At 36.9% G+C, this 17,404-nt stretch overlaps 1 protein-coding gene across 1 annotated transcript in view; it reads left to right on the forward strand.

The window, feature by feature from the left end:
* Positions 1-1,435: 1,435 nt before the first annotated feature.
* The window catches only part of LOC138316073 (PH domain leucine-rich repeat-containing protein phosphatase 2-like), a 72,473-nt gene continuing 56,504 nt past the window's right edge, over positions 1,436-17,404 (forward strand). The window contains exon 1 of the mRNA XM_069257557.1: positions 1,436-1,684. Within this exon, the coding sequence (XP_069113658.1) occupies positions 1,644-1,684 (41 nt within the window). The 5' untranslated portion in view covers positions 1,436-1,643. The remainder of the gene's footprint in view (positions 1,685-17,404) is intronic.

A 17,404-nucleotide genomic window follows, 5' to 3' on the forward strand; every position in this document is an offset into this window, starting at 1 on the left:
CTGATTAGAGAAGCCAAACATTAATGTGATCGTTATGAAGGGAACACCAATAAAAGGAATCCTTTGAACGACATTTAAGTTGTAGTTAATGTTAGATAATAAAAAAATTGTTTACCGCCTTGTCACATGTGATATGCTTCAGATTCCTGACATAAATTTGCAAATATCTTTATATCGATGCTAATATTGGCTTTGCCTAGGGTGCATGTACTCTTATAACTCAAACACCTGTTTCTGGTAGAAAGATAGAATCAAGATGTATAAGAGAACATTAGTTTTCTCCCATGTAGGAGTCAGGAACAATATTAAGCCCTTTTATATATAAGATATTATTACACTACATATTGCCATATACAGGTTTACTCCACCTTCTAACTTAATTGGCATGTTCTTGAATGACCTTGGCTGTAAAATGAAATAAACCAAATCCCATCCTGTTGATTTTTTAACAATGGTTGAAATCTAAATGTATAAATGCATATACATTATATTGTATGTCTAGCTACTAGGTTCTAGTAAAAAATATCCTTCCATTAATATTGTCAACATTCGATCATTTGTCATTGTAATAACCTATTCAGTCAAATTTCTTGATTGTCGTTTTCTTCCAAAAATTTTATCCAGTGTAACATCTGTGAAATTTTACTTTTTAGAATGGCCACATTTTCACAAAATCACAGTATAGAATCTGTGATTAGTCTATAATGAAACAATCCTTATGTACAAATTACATTACTTTTAAGTTAAATTGATCCAATATTATTACAGGAAGTATGTTAACGTTTGGATAAAATCTACATAATTTAAATTCCTTGACATTAAATCACATTGCAAAAGTGGATGATCTTGATGTCGCCTGTATTTAAATTAGGCGATCATGATGTCACCATGTATTGCCAAAAGCTAGTTTGTAGGTGTTTTTTTTGTTATGTCTGTATAAATCGCTACCGTTGAATGAGAAGAGATGATAATCACCAAAATGGCATTAAATCAAGACTTGTCAGCTTACTAACAATTTTTGGATAATTTTAACTTTTGATGATTTCAAAATTTAAAAAAAAACATAACAGGATTTACCATTCTTTAAAAAAAAAAATTGACAATTTAGATGAAACCATAAATTTATATTGGAACAAGTTCTTTAGATTTAAAGAAGTAGTTGAGACATCTTTTCTTTGAAACCTGGTCAAGTTTGCTGATCTCTGATTTGATGAGAGTGATGTATAATGAGTATTAAATGTCTATGGGAACTATATAAGGTAAAACTTTCCTTTCTGGTAACTCCGACATAAAGTGTGAATGGTTAATCACAAACTGAATTTTATACAGAATTTATTCAGATAATGGGAATACTTGTGAGCTGTTGCCCCATCAGTGTTTATTTATATAGCTATTGTGGGTAAGAACACTGTACACCTGTATCATGTGACCAGGTAAATACTGCTACTACTCGACACTGATGACGGTCGCGGGTATGTAGATGCCTTTATATCCGTGTTATTGTGTTGCGTGACGGAGAGTAATACATTTGTCTGTGACCTGAAAACTCAATGAATTTGAGGGATATTTGTTGAGTATAATTTCTAACTGTATAGGAGCCATGTTGAGGTGCCTGGTACCACAGATATTGTAAAGCCCTGGGTATGGCCACAGAGGAGATGAGGTCAGAATCAGAGCTAGAATTGTAAGTAATCAGCATTATCTAATAGTTTCAGCTCATTATTGATGACATGTGATTATACAGCAACAGAATTATTTCAGCATCATTGATCTGGAGGTTTGTATCCGAAGTGTTATTTCAATACTTCTGTATGGCAGTAAACGTTACCAGTATCTACAGTAGTTCTACAATTATTTAAAAAAAAACATCACTTCCGGAGTAATGAAAAATGGCAGAAGTTATGTGTGAAAATTGGAAATGTTCAAGAAGATTGATAATCTTCTACATTATAAATCAGAAATGTTAACTGTGAAGTAATTAGGCCAATTAAAATTTTAGAAGTTAATCTTGATTATTGATGACCCTGTGGGTGTATATGTTTTGTGAGTTTATCATTAGGCCTATAATGAAACTAATTTATCAATCATGATGCAGGAGCAATGTTTAAGCTAGAAGAAAACTGGATGGTAAAATAAAAACAAAAAGATTGAAATATTGACGTTAACTGATGTAAAAGGTATATTCCTATCTAAACTTCTCTCAGGAGATAAAATCCTTGTGTTGCGTTTAGAAGTGTACACAATGTCTGTCGATTTTATGCATGGCTAATTTTACGGCTATTTTTACACAGGCTGTCTGCATATCACAACTGTAATTATTCATTCAACTCTTTCCAAAGGAAGGATTATTATGTTTGTTTGCAGTGTAGAGTATTCATTATTATTCTTAACATAAGTTAGAAAGAGCACCAAGCTTAAATTATTGTTTATGTGGTACATAACACCTGCATCAGTAGAGGAGAGTTGTTATTCATTATAGACAAATTATATCCTGATAGTCCTTAAAGTGTTAAAAATACATGATTATCCCATAAACTAGAGTCTTCTGTCCTGATCCTAAAGTTCATAGAATCATAGTGCTTATAATTGCAGGGTAAAACGAAAATGAATTCAAAAACAGTTTTGGGAATGATAACAGATCATCTTGGTACTAAAAGTGGGGTTTTGTTTATTCTCTTATTTGGTTGTAAAAATTAAGGTATCCCCATTATCTTCAATAAGATGATCTTCTCTTCCCTTGGGTTATACTCCCTTGGCCGATCTTTCCTTCCCATGGGTTATCTTCCCTTCCATTGGATTGTCTTTCCTTCCTTTGGTTATCATTTCTTTCATTGGGTTATCTTTTCTTCCATGGGGTTATATTCCCTTCCATTGGGTTATCTTCCCTTCCATGGGTTATCTTTCATTCTATTTGCTTTTCTTCCCTTCCATTGTGTTATCTTCTCTTCCTTTGAGTTATTTTCCCTTCCATTGGGTTATCTTCCCTTCCATTGGGTTATTTTTTCTTCCATTGGATTATTTCCCTTTCCATTGGGCTATCTTGCCTTCCATTAAGTTATCTTGCCTTCCATTGGGTTATCTACCCTTCCATTGGGTTATCTTCCCGTCCATGAGATTTTTCATTCTATTTGCTTATCTTCCCTTCCATTGGGTTATCTTCCCTTCCATTGAGTTATCTTCACTTTCATTGGGTTATCTTTCCTTCCTTAGGGTTATCTTTCCTTCCATTGAGTTATCTTCCCTTCCATTGGGCTATCTTGCCTTCCATTAAGTTATCTTGCCTTCCATTGGGTTATCTTTCCTTCCATTGGATATCTTTTCTTTCATTGGGTTATCTTCCCTTCAATTGGGTTATCTTGCCTTCCATTGGGTTATCTTTCCTTCCATTGGGATATCTTTTCTTTCATTGGGTTATCTTCCCTTCAATTGGGTTATCTTCCTGTCCATGAGTTATCTTTCATTCTATTTGCTTGTCTTTCCTTCTATTGGGTTATCTTTCCTTCCATTGAGTTATCTTCCCTTCCATAAGGTTATCTTTCCTTTTCCTTGGTAATCTTCCCTTGAATTATCTTCTTTTGGAAGGAGATGTAACTGCAATTAAAATAAGGAAAATGCGATATTGATTAAGATGCTAAGCTGATGTTTTACAGTTACTGTCAACAAAGATCACAACATACATGACATATATCATCAAAGGAAAAAATATGTATATCTGAGGTTTTGTATTCTCATGTTACCTCTGCAGGTTTAAAGTGTGGAATTTTCTTTTACTTGATCTGAGGTCATGGATGTAACTCCTGATGATCCTGGACAGTAATGTGAGTCACGACAGAATAATTACTGGGTAGATGTGATAATTGGTGCCAAAGATTAAGGATTTGTTTGCTTGATTAACATTCTGGTATTCCACGGTAAAAGTTACCTGTAGCGACAGGTGAGATTGTAACCTGTTAAAGGTATAGACAACATTAGTAATTAGTAAGAGCTCCCAGTATGGAGTATTTTCATGCGTAATGCAGATCGAGTTACCTTCCCTTGGAAACAAGTATTGTTTGTTACATTTTTTCACAAATTAATGATGCAACTTATGAATGGATTAGGAGGACTGGACTGGTTTGCTATTTGTCAGTATAAAATTATTTGGTGGAGTGTAATGTTTGGTATCTTTAGCAGTGAGATATAACACTAGAAAATGGGATAAAGTTTTACTATCACAAAAAGACAACATGAATATACTACAGTCTCGTAAATCACAATAACTCACTGCATGCAATGTAGCCTACATGCTTCATGTATACATGAGGCCAGCATTAAGTGACCTTAGCTATTAATGTTTAGTATAACCAACCAATCAATTGATCTGACAACCTGCTGACTATTAGGCATTGATACTTTGTTGAACATGTTGAAATCAAGGTGAGAATTAGATGAGGAAATGAAAGTACTGTACGGTAGCATTATAACAAGTATGGAAATGGAGACAAACATACTGTATTTAAATTGCAGGTTCCAAAAGCACACACTCACAATATGTAATAATTTTCTCATATTTTAGCTCATTATGAAGATTCCTAGTTGAACAGATATTCCTCTTTGGAAGCTGAGAATTTGTGAACCAACTGAATGTTCCACTGCTTGAGCTACCCTGTCACTGATGATTTATCCAGTACAATCCCTGTACATACTTCTTTGTACTTTTTTCAAGGACTTGCCCTCAAAGACAAAACCACTGGAAACCCAAGCTAGAGTATCCCCCTGTACTGTAAAATGTTCTCCCTATGCTTGAAAAAATGTCTGGGACTCTAACTTATTCTGTAACAGGAAAATACAGCAGCTAAATATATTGATAAACAGGATTCGAACCTAGAACCTCCAGCTGTATGATCTGCAAATTATCATAACAGGTCAACAATGATTGACCCAGTCTTATGATTCTCTTCTACACATAGGTATATTACGATGACCAATATTGCAAAATGAACAAAAAGAGGTTATAGACCCATTTCATATGATGTATAGACCAGTCTATTTATAAAAATACATCACGATCTCTTTGTGGAACATTTCAATCAATTTAGAAATTTTGATGTGTCATTCAAGGTAAAAAAAAAGTACATCATGCATTAATAGGTCCGTGAAAGTAAAAGGCGATTGAATTATGGTCTCTGATATATATGATTTATATGTATAGATCAAACTCCAAAAACTATACAGTAATTCAAGATAGTCACAGTTAGATTTAGTACTTCAGAAAATATATGTAGGTAAAAATGAAAAGATCGACTGTCAAGTAAATAGGCATGCTGGGCCATTAGTGGTTGTAATGACGAAGACATTTTTTTTTTTTTACAAAATTGGAATTTTTTCTGACTTATTGACGAAAGCTATACTGATTTATTGCAAACATGATTTTGTCATCTGTTTATTGAAATAATTATTGAGACGTCATTTGACTTTGATGACGACTCAATGACACAGTACAAATTATTAGGTAGAATCGCCCAGGGACATCTAACCTTTATCGATGTGAAACACCTCTATATTTAGTACTGTACTACTTCATGCTTGACCAGTCCCCTACAATACCTGCTACACATTGTATACTTGTAGGTGGTCAGATAAAATCAAATTCCTGGCCTACTGTAAAATCTTTTGTTCGCTGAACTGTATAATTGAATTGTTGTCTACAGTTGTTTAGGAGATAAAAAGTAGTTAATAAGATCAAGGGAGATTACTCAACAAGTCCCACTAACTCCCAGGGGCTCCAAAAGTGTGTTTACCTTGTTCAGTGAGCTGTTGATGGGGTGTCCCAGACTGGTATAATCACAGACTTAGTCAGATGAGAAACAGGCAGTAAGTTACCTGTGTACACCTATACATCATTAAAACTCCATTTTATCACATATATTCATGTGGTCAGTTATTAAGGAAAACATTCTCAGAAATACCTCGATCTACATCAATTTTGTTTGGGTAGTTGTTTTTTGTATGGTATAATTGTTTTGCAGTAATGTTTGTTCAGTTGGGAAGTGAAAATATTATTGAAAATCTTGCTTAATTGACATAAATGCTTAAAAGCAAATTTTCTGGTTCCAATTAGCAAGGATATGCAGGCATTTTTCTGGACTTTTTAAAACTGTTTTTAAACAGTTGATCATCCAAAAAGTTCTCTTATGACTACTGCTGATTTCTTTAAAGATGATAATTAAAAAATGTAATGATTATGAAGTTTGGTTTTTGACTGAGAAATGTTTAAGAAAGTGTAATGTTTCATGTATAAGATTGTGTACTTATCATACTTAAGTGATGAACCTGTCCATCTGTATCTGTAATTAGATGCTTCGTGTATAAGATTGTGTACTTATCATACTTAAGTGATGTACCTGTCCATCTGTATCTGTCATTAGATGCTTCGTGTATAAGCTTGTGTACTTATCATACTTAAGTGATGTACCTGTCGATCTGTATCTGTAATTAGATGCTTCGTGTATAAGCTTGTGTACTTATCATACTTCAGTGATGAACCTGTCGATCTGTATCTGTAATTAGATGCTTCGTGTATAAGCTTGTGTACTTATCATACTTAAGTGATGAACCTGTCGATCTGTATCTGTAATTAGATGCTTCGTGTATAAGATTGTGTACTTATCATACTTCAGTGATGTACCTGTCGATCTGTATCTGTAATTAGATGCTTCGTGTATAAGATTGTGTACTTATCATACTTTAGTAATGAACCTGTCGATCTGTATCTGTAATTAGATGCTTCGTGTATAAGATTGTGTACTTATCATACTTAAGTGATGTACCTGTCGATCTGTATCTGTCATTAGATGCTTCGTGTATAAGCTTGTGTACTTATCATACTTCAGTGATGTACCTGTCGATCTGTATCTGTCATTAGATGCTTCGTGTATAAGATTGTGTACTTATCATACTTTAGTAATGAACCTGTCGATCTGTATCTGTAATTAGATGCTTCGTGTATAAGATTGTGTACTTATCATACTTAAGTGATGTACCTGTCGATCTGTATCTGTCATTAGATGCTTCGTGTATAAGCTTGTGTACTTATCATACTTTAGTGATGTACCTGTCGATCTGTATCTGTCATTAGATGCTTCGTGTATAAGCTTGTGTACTTATCATACTTTAGTAATGAACCTGTCGATCTGTATCTGTCATTAGATGCTTCGTGTATAAGATTGTGTACTTATCATACTTAAGTGATGTACCTGTCAATCTGTATCTGTAATTAGATGCTTCGTGTATAAGATTGTGTACTTATCATATTTAAGTGATGTACCTGTCGATCTGTATCTGTCATTAGATGCTTCGTGTATAAGCTTGTGTACTTATCATACTTCAGTGATGTACCTGTCGATCTGTATCTGTAATTAGATGCTTCGTGTATAAGATTGTGTACTTATCATACTTTAGTAATGAACCTGTTGATCTGTATCTGTAATTAGATGCTTCGTGTATAAGATTGTGTACTTATCATACTTAAGTAATGTAGCTGTCCATCTGTATCTGTAATTAGATGCTTCGTGTATAAGATTGTGTACTTATCATACTTAAGTAATGTACCTGTCCATCTGTATCTGTAATTAGATGCTTCGTGTATAAGATTGTGTACTTATCATACTTAAGTGATGTACCTGTCCATCTGTATCTGTAATTAGATGCTTCGTTTATAAGATTGTGTACTTATCATACTTAAGTAATGTACCTGTCCATCTGTAATTGGATAAAACTTTGATGAAATATAACACCTGGGAATGTCACACATAAATCTCCCACCATAACTTACCTGGCAGGTAGATAGACAGGTATTCATTAAGGTTAATTAACCAATAAAACCATACTGAAAAAAGTAATTTCCTCCAAAGAAAACTCATCAACAACTGTCAACAATGACAGATTATCTTCGTTTATTTACAGGCCTCTATAAATCATTGTTTTCATTTAAAATGACTTTTAATTAAATGATAACAAGTGTTTCTAAGGTAAATGTATCGATTTTCATTTTTTTGTAAGAATTTTCTGATTATAAACTTAAAATAATGAAGAAGAATTACATGTACATGCACAAAAAGCCACTTACCGGTAAATGGATTAATTAGATTGTTGCTGATTTGGATGTAAGGTTTTAGCTGGTATGGGGAGATGGAATGGCTGTAATATGCTGATCACTGAGGGTGGGAGCTAGATTGCTAGTGATGTTTGGTCCATTTGCTTTAGGTTGGATGCTGTACGTGGTGCTTTACACTAAGAGGTTGAAGAAGGAGATGCTGCTTTGAGTTAAGATTTGAGGGGATGCAATTCTTTTGGTTACAGATCGGTAGGGATACGTAATATAGATCAGTGTTCCCAGGGAAGGAGGGGAGGCGCTTTCTTCTTTGGGTCAGATATTAAATACACTTCTTGGAGTATGAGTCTTTAGATAAGAAATTTTAGGGGATATGGTTTGTGCATCTGTGATTTTTGGTGCTTCTTATCAGAGTTAGGAATATTGTAGGAGAGATGGAGAGGTGGGGTTGCTATATTAGGTTAGAGATTGTGGTTATGGTGTATTCTTTTTGTAGGGAATTTGTGTCTGGCATGAAATTGAGAGGGGCTGCTTTGGGTAAGACATTTAAGACAATGTTCTTTATATCATAGTATGCTTATAGAGTGGGCGCATCATTACATATCTTAATTAGTAAGTTTCAGAACAACATGTACCTCTATTGGACAGATTAAGTTGTCTAAGTGTTTGTTGTTAGCGCATCTCAGGGAGAGAGGATATGGTTGAAGGCATCAGCATCTGTTAATTGTCATTATATGTTGAAATACTATTATCCTTTAAACAACTGATAGTGATTACTGCAGTAGTGCAGGATGACAATTAGTTTGTGTTGTCATTTCAATGTAGAAAACACTGGATTTCGCGAATTTCAAGATGCCTAAATAAACTAGCTGCTTAAAGCAGGTTTTAAGCAGCTCTTGCTTATTCATTTCATATGAACCTGTTTGAAATATCTATTTGGAACTCTTTAAGAATTCTTCCATTAGGTGATCATGAGTGACATATCAAATTGTTGAACTTGTTTAATAGTAAATTCCATATTACATAGTAATATATTGGCAAAACTTTCAATTTTGTTTTAATACAGTTGCAATGTGCCGTTTCCATTGACCGAGACAATCATACAACATTATGTTACATGTATATTGGTGATAATGACGTCATATTGAATTATAATGTCACAATAGTGTTATTACGCATGTATGAGATATATGACTTGGTTAAACAGGCCAGTCATGTGATAAATAGGTGTGCAATGTCAACAACAACCTGTGGTGAGTGTTTATTTCTAAACCCTTATAGCTTCTATAAAGGTATGTATCATGGCTTCTACATACTGAGACATTGAGATGTGGAAAGATTTGATACTGTATACAATATGTCACTGTAAAGGTTCATGTAACCTGGTCTAATGGAAACAAAGGACAACTGGCAGACCCTAGCTTGACATGGCGTGAATGTCAGTCATTACATGTATCAGAGACGAGGTCGGGAGTCCATTAATTCCCCATTTGATTTGGTGAATAGACAATTATTTGTTACTAAACAATTGCGCCAGACCTACCTGTTTTGATTCTTTGTCAGCTTCACAGACTCCTGGTGTCCTTGGTTTAGGTCGGATTGAATTCTGATGAATATCATAGATCTGTTAGTTATGGTGTTACCCCAAAACAAGCAATAAATATGCTATAAATTTAGTTATAAAGAAAAAATTACTTCAAAATAAAAATTTATTTCAAAAACAAAATAGATTAAAGAACATGCAGCTAAAGCTGTGATATTATTTCTTTAAATAGCTTCTTTTTAAGGCAAAGCCAGATACTAGAAATTTGGACTTCTAGCATACTGTGTAGAAAGGCGTTTTATTTAAAATGACTGCAGACCTTAAGCCTTCATTCAAGGTCATGTGACACATTTTTAGCTCACCTGGCCCGAAGGCTTATGTCATGGCGCGTCGTCCGTCGTCCGTCCGTCGTCCGTCCGTCCGTCAACATTTCCTTTAAATCGCTACTAGTCATAGAGTTCTGCATGGATTGTAACCAAATTTGGCCACAAACAGCCTTGGGGGAAGGGGAACAGAACTTGTATAAATTTTGGCTCTGACCCCCCGGGGGCAGGAGGGGCGGGGCCCAATAGGGGAAATAGAGGTAAATCCTATAAATTGCTACTTGTCCTAGAGTTCTGCATGGATTGTAACCAAATTTGGCCACAAACAGCCTTGGGGGAAGGGGGAAAGAACTTGTATAAATTTTGGCTCTGACCCCCCGGGGGCAGGAGGGGCGGGGCCCAATAGGGGAAATAGAGGTAAATCCTATAAATCGCTACTTGTCCTAGAGTTCTGCATGGATTGTAACCAAATTTGGCCACAAACATCCTTGGGGGAAGGGGAAAGAACTTGTATAAATTTTGGCTCTGACCCCCGGGGGCAGGAGGGGCGGGGGCCCAATAGGGGAAATAGAGGTAAATCCTATAAATCGCTACTTGTCCTAGAGTTCTGCATGGATTGTAACCAAATTTGGCCACAAACAGCCTTGGGGGAAGGGGAAAGAACTTGTATAAATTTTGGCTCTGACCCCCGGGGCAGGAGGGGCGGGCCCAATAAGTAATCAAATCGGGGACAAATAGAGGTAAATCATGGGATGTCTATAAATCGCTACTTGTCCCAGAGTTCTGCATGGATTGTAACCAAATTTGGCCACAAACATCCTTGGGGGAAGGGGGAAAGAACTTGTATAAATTTTGGCTCTGACCCCCCGGGGGCAGGAGGGGCTGGGCCCAATATGGGAAATAGAGGTAAATCCTATAAAACGCTACTTGTCCTAGAGTTCTGCATGGATTGTAACCAAATTTGGCCACAAACATCCTTGGGGGAACAGAACTTGTATAAATTTTGGCTCTGACCCCCTGGGGGCAGGAGGGACGGGGCCCAATAGGGGAAATAGAGGTAAATCCTATAAAACGCTACTTGTCCTAGAGTTCTGCATGGATTATAACCAAATTTGGCCACAAACATCCTTTGGGAAAGAGGGAAAGAACTTGTATAAATTTTGGCTCTGACCCCCTGGGGGCAGGAGGGGCGGGGCCCAATAGGAGAAATAGAGGTAAATCCTATAAATCGCTACTTGTCCTAGAGTTCTGCATGGATTGTAACCAAATTTGGCCACAAATATCCTTCGGGGAAGGGGAACAGAACTTGTATAAATTTTGGCTCTGACCCCCCCGGGGGCAGGAGGGGCGGGGCCCAATAGGGAAATAAAAGGTAAATATTCAAATTCCTTCAGAAATGAAACAATGAACCTGTATTCAGAACATGACTTGACATTACAAACCAGGTGAGCGATACAGGCCCTCTGGGCCTCTTGTTAAAATAAATTTTGACTTGATAATCAAAACGTGTTTCATAGACCTAATATTGCCAAGTTTTTAACACATTTAGAGAATTCTGATTGTCTATATACTGTCATGGTAGACCTGTTAATGATATTAAATAAAAACTTCCTGGGAAACATGCAATATGTGGGAAATTCTGTAGAAAATGACATATATGTAGATGATATCAGTAACAATTACGACCTATTATGGCACTTTTTGTCAATGTTGACCTCAAAACTAACATGTAGATAATATTTATATCTACATTTTGATGACAAGAAAGAGATAACATTCTGGTCACTGCATGAATGCCCAGGGTAAATAAATTAAATTTATCTTTCTAGAAGAATCAGTCAACTTTTCGTAGGGTTAACATGGATTGTAAAGTATGGTAGCTTTACTACACTAAATATTTCACATATATTGATTAATATTGATTTATTTAGCATAATACACACTTTTTTGCTGATACTTTTTCAAGATACCATCTTTAACATTATTTTCAGATTTTTTTTCCAAATACGAAAAAAATTGGGATAATTTTCATTATACTTATAGGTTAAGCTAACAATACTTTTTAAAGCAAGGAACCTGTAGTTGATTTAGATAGATAGGGATCTTTCATAGACAGATGTTGTCATCCTAACATTACATGTGTGTATTGTGTGATGTTATCTTTGTGATGTAACCTCTCATCACTCTGTATAGATGTAGGAGAACAACACTATCAACAGGGGGACGTCAGGGGGACGTTTTAATACCATCATGATTGTAAATAGTCTGGCATATAATTATTAAGTTAACTAGTGGGCAGTGTCTTGTATACCAAAAGTAGGTCACTGTGACCTACATTTTGATTTGAAAATGTTTGTCTAGTAAGAATTTTATAGCAATATACACTAACTTTAACTAATAAATGTTGAAGGCTAAACTATTTAGGTTCTTCAGTGAGTATGGTACTTAAATTGATGATTAAGATAATTGAATTTATCTAGAATAGATGTTGGCTCAAATGGACTTTTTAGTGGATATTTGATGGTCATTTATATTTGTTGTCTGTCGTCCATTATCTGTTGGCAAATACTTCAGTTTTTTGGCCATGCAAAGCGATTCCAAATTTGCTTCTTGCAGTGAAGCCCTAGCTATCATAATTATTTAAATCAATTTCCCTGAACATCAAGGTAGGAGTTCAAAATATGGTAACATCTTTTAACAACTTATTCTTAATAACTAGAGACAGTCAAAGATTTTAGCTATGAGAGAAACTAATAATTTGCTGATTACAAAGAGGACATACTGTTTAGTTTTTTTCTCACCCAAAGCTAAACTTGCTGCATTTTGTTGTAGTGTTAAAAAGTTCATTGTTTTTTTATCAAAACTTTTTAAAGCTTGTTTCAGAACTAGCCTTTTCTTACATTTTGGAATTTTGTGTACTGATTTCCGAGGTAAACAGATACTCCGGTATGAGGAGACCAAACAGATCTGTGATAAAGAGATGGATCGGGGCTGTACAAAGACTAGAACTTACACCCAAGCTTTGGTGAACATTAGATAAATGCATAAACAGGTTTGAATATTTCACTAAAGAGAAGCTTGGTTTGGGTACCATGTAATTCTGTAGTACAGTCTACATTATGTCAATGAAGGCTAATTAATGTTAAATCTCTGTGACAACAGTCTATGTTGGGGATGCTATAGTCTCCTAAATACCCAGTCTATTCAGCATTTAGTCTGGCCCTATATGTCTATAGCCTTACCCATATATTGTCTCTCTAGTTTCATTAGAGTAAACATGTCCACTTTTAAGCCCACTCCGACTCTCATTGTATCACAGCACACAATTTCAATGCCTCTGAAGATACTGTGGTTGAATGTGAGGATTCTGGACTCCAATGAGATTCATATGAGGCGATCTCTTTAACTGAGAGGTAGACTGCAGTTACATGTAGGACACAGCGGGCACTTCATTTGGAAAGTGTAAGTAAGTCGTGTTAAACTGACATCTGTGTGTCTTCACCATGAAGTAATAATTTGGGGGGAGAGGACATACATTCTGATCTACCAGATGTACTTTGATGCCTTTACAATTGTTTCTGTCCTACTTCCCTTCCTTACTGTCCTTTGTTTTACTCTGTCACTAATGTCTGTCCTAGACCGTATCCTTACTGTCCTTTGTTCACTCCATCACTCCATCACTAATGTCTGTCCTAGATCCTATCCTTACTGTCCTTTGTTTCACTCCGTCACTAATGTCTGTCCTAGATCCTATCCTTACTGTCCTTTGTTTCACTCCATCACTAATGTCTGTCCTAGATCCTATCCTTACTGTCCTTTGTTTCACTCAGTCACTAATGTCTGTCCTAGATCCTATCCTTACTGTCCTTTGTTTCACTCAGTCACTAATGTCTGTCCTAGATCCTATCCTTACTGTCCTTTGTTTCACTCAGTCACTAATGTCTGTCCTAGATCCTATCCTAACTGTCCTTTGTTTTACTCTGTCACTAATGTCTGTCCTACATCCCTTCCTTACTGTCCTTTGTTTCACTCTGTCACTAATGTCTGTCCTAGATCCCTATCCTTACTGTCCTTTGTTTCACTCTGTCACTAATGTCTGTCCTAGACCCTATCCTTACTGTCCTTTGTTTCACTCTGTCACTAATGTCTGTCCTAGACCCTATCCTTACTGTCCTTTGTTTCACTATGTCACTAATGTCTGTCCTAGACCCTATCCTTACTGTCCTTTGTTTCACTCTGTCACTAATGTCTGTCCTAGACCTATCCTACTGTCCTTTGTTTACTCTGTCACTAATGTCTTCCTAATCCTTACTGTTTCCTTTTTTCACTCTGTCACTAATGTCTGTCCTAGACCCTATCCTTACTGTCCTTTGTTTCACTCTGTCACTAATGTCTGTCCTAGATCCTATCCTTACTGTCCTTTGTTTCACTCTGTCACTAATGTCTGTCCTAGATCCTATCCTTACTGTCCTTTGTTTCACTCCATCACTAATGTCTGTCCTAGATCCTATCCTTACTGTCCTTTGTTTCACTCTGTCACTAATGTCTGTCCTAGATCCTATCCTTACTGTCGTTTGTTTCACTCTGTCACTAATGTGTGTCCTAGATCCTATCCTTACTGTCCTTTGTTTTCACTCTGTCACTAATGGCTGTCCTATCCCATCCTTACTGTCCTTTGTTTCACATAGTCACTAATGTCTGTCCTAGACCCTATCCTTACTGTCCTTTGTTTCACTCAGTCACTAATGTCTGTCCTAGATCCTATCCTTACTGTCCTTTGTTTCACTCTGTCACTAATGTCTGTCCTAGACCCTATCCTTACTGTCCTTTGTTTCACTCTGTCACTAATGTCTGTCCTAGATCCTATCCTTACTGTCCTTTGTTTCACTCCGTCACTAATGTCTGTCCTAGATCCTATCCTTACTGTCCTTTGTTTCACTCTGTCACTAATGTCTGTCCTAGACCCTATCCTTACTGTCCTTTGTTTCACTCCATCACTAATGTCTGTCCTAGATCCTATCCTTACTGTCCTTTGTTTCACTCCATCACTAATGTCTGTCCTAGATCCTATCCTTACTGTCCTTTGTTTCACTCGTCATATTCTGTCCTAGCCATCCTTGTCCTTTGTTCACTCTCACTATGTCTGTCCTAGATCCTATCCTTACTGTCCTTTGTTTCACTCTGTCACTAATGTCTGTCCTAGATCCTATCCTTACTGTCCTTTGTTTCAGTCACTAATGTCTGTCCTAGACCTATCCTTACTGTCCTTTGTTTCACTCTGTCACTAATGTCTGTCCTAGATCCTATCCTTACTGTCCTTTGTTTCACTCTGTCACTAATGTCTGTCCTAGATCCCTATCCTTACTGTCCTTTGTTTCACTTCACTAATGTCTGTCCTAGACCTATCCTTACTGTCCTTTGTTTCACTCAGTCACTAATGTCTGTCCTAGATCCTATCCTTACTGTCCTTTGTTTCACTCCGTCACTAATGTCTGTCCTAGATCCTATCCTTACTGTCCTTTGTTTCACTCCATCACTAATGTCTGTCCTAGATCCTATCCTTACTGTCCTTTGTTTCACTCCATCACTAATGTCTGTCCTAGTCCTAGAATCCTATCCTTGCTGTCCTTTGTTTCACTCCGTCACTTATGTCTGTCCTAGATCCTATCCTTACTGTCCTTTGTTTCACTCCATCACTAATGTCTGTCCTAGATCCTATCCTTACTGTCCTTTGTTTCACTCCGTCACTAATGTCTGTCCTAGATCCTATCCTTACTGTCCTTTGTTTCACTCTGTCACTAATGTCTGTCCTAGATCCTATCCTTACTGTCCTTTGTTTCACTCATCACTAATGTCTGTCCTAGATCCTATCCTTACTGTCCTTTGTTTCACTCGTCACTAATATCTGTCCTAGATCCTATCCTCACTGTCCTTTGTTTCACTTCATCACTAATGTCTGTCCTAGATCCCATCCTTACTGTCCTTTGTTTCACTCCATCACTAATGTCTGTCCTACTTCCCTTCCTTACTGTCCTTTGTTTCACTCCATCACTAATGTCTGTCCTAGATCCTATCCTTACTGTCCTTCACTCCATCACTAATGTCTGTCCTAGATCCTATCCTTACTGTCCTTTGTTTCACTCCATCACTAATGTCTGTCCTAGATCCTATCCTTACTGTCCTTTGTTTCACTCCGTCACTAATGTCTGTCCTAGATCCTATCCTTACTGTCCTTTGTTTCACTCCGTCACTAATGTCTGTCCTAGATCCTATCCTTACTGTCCTTTGTTTCACTCCCGTCACTAATGTCTGTCCTAGATCCTATCCTTACTGTCCTTTGTTTCACTCTGTCACTAATGTCTGTCCTAGATCCTATCCTTGCTGTCCTTTGTTTCACTCCGTCACTTATGTCTGTCCTAGATCCTATCCTTACTGTCCTTTGTTTCACTCTGTCACTAATGTGTGCCCTAGATCCTATCCTTTCAGTCCTTTGTTTCACTCTGTCACTAATGTCTGTCCTAGACCCTATCCTTACTGTCCTTTGTTTCACTCCATCACTAATGTCTGTCCTAGATCCTATCCTTACTGTCCTTTGTTTCACTCCTCACTATGTCTGTCCTAGATCCTATCCTTACTGTCCTTTGTTTCACTCCTCACTATGTCTGTCCTAGATCCTATCCTTACTGTCCTTTGTTTCACTCTCACTAATGTCTGTCCTAGATCCCATCCTTACTGTCCTTTGTTTCACTCCGTCACTAATGTCTGTCCTAGATCCCTATCCTTACTGTCCTTTGTTTCACTCCATCACTAATGTCTGTCCTAGATCCTATCCTTACTGTCCTTTGTTTCACTCCATCACTAATGTCTGTCCTAGATCCCATCCTTACTGTCCTTTGTTTCACTCCATCACTAATGTCTGTCCTAGATCCTATCCTTACTGTCCTTTGTTTCACTCTGTCACTAATGTCTGTCCTAGATCCTATCCTTACTGTCCTTTGTTTCACTCCGTCACTAATGTCTGTCCTAGATCCCATCCTTACTGTCCTTTGTTTCACTCTGTAACTAATGTCTGTCCTAGACCCTATCCTTACTGTCCTTTGTTTCACTCTGTCACTAATGTCTGTCCTAGATCCTATCCTTACTGTCCTTTGTTTCACTCTGTCACTAATGTCTGTCCTAGATCCTATCCTTACTGTCCTTTGTTTCACTCCATCACTAATGTCTGTCCTAGATCCTATCCTTACTGTCCTTTGTTTCACTCTGTCACTAATGTCTGTCCTAGATCCCATCCTTACTGTCCTTTGTTTCACTCCGTCACTAATGTCTGTCCTAGATCCTATCCTTACTGTCCTTTGTTTCACTCTCATCCCATCCTTACTGTCCTTTGTTTCACTCGTCACTAATGTCTGTCCTAGATCCTATCCTTACTGTCCTTTGTTTCACTCC

Source organism: Argopecten irradians, chromosome 2, assembly GCF_041381155.1.
Source record: "Argopecten irradians isolate NY chromosome 2, Ai_NY, whole genome shotgun sequence".
Taxonomy (NCBI): domain Eukaryota; kingdom Metazoa; phylum Mollusca; class Bivalvia; order Pectinida; family Pectinidae; genus Argopecten; species Argopecten irradians.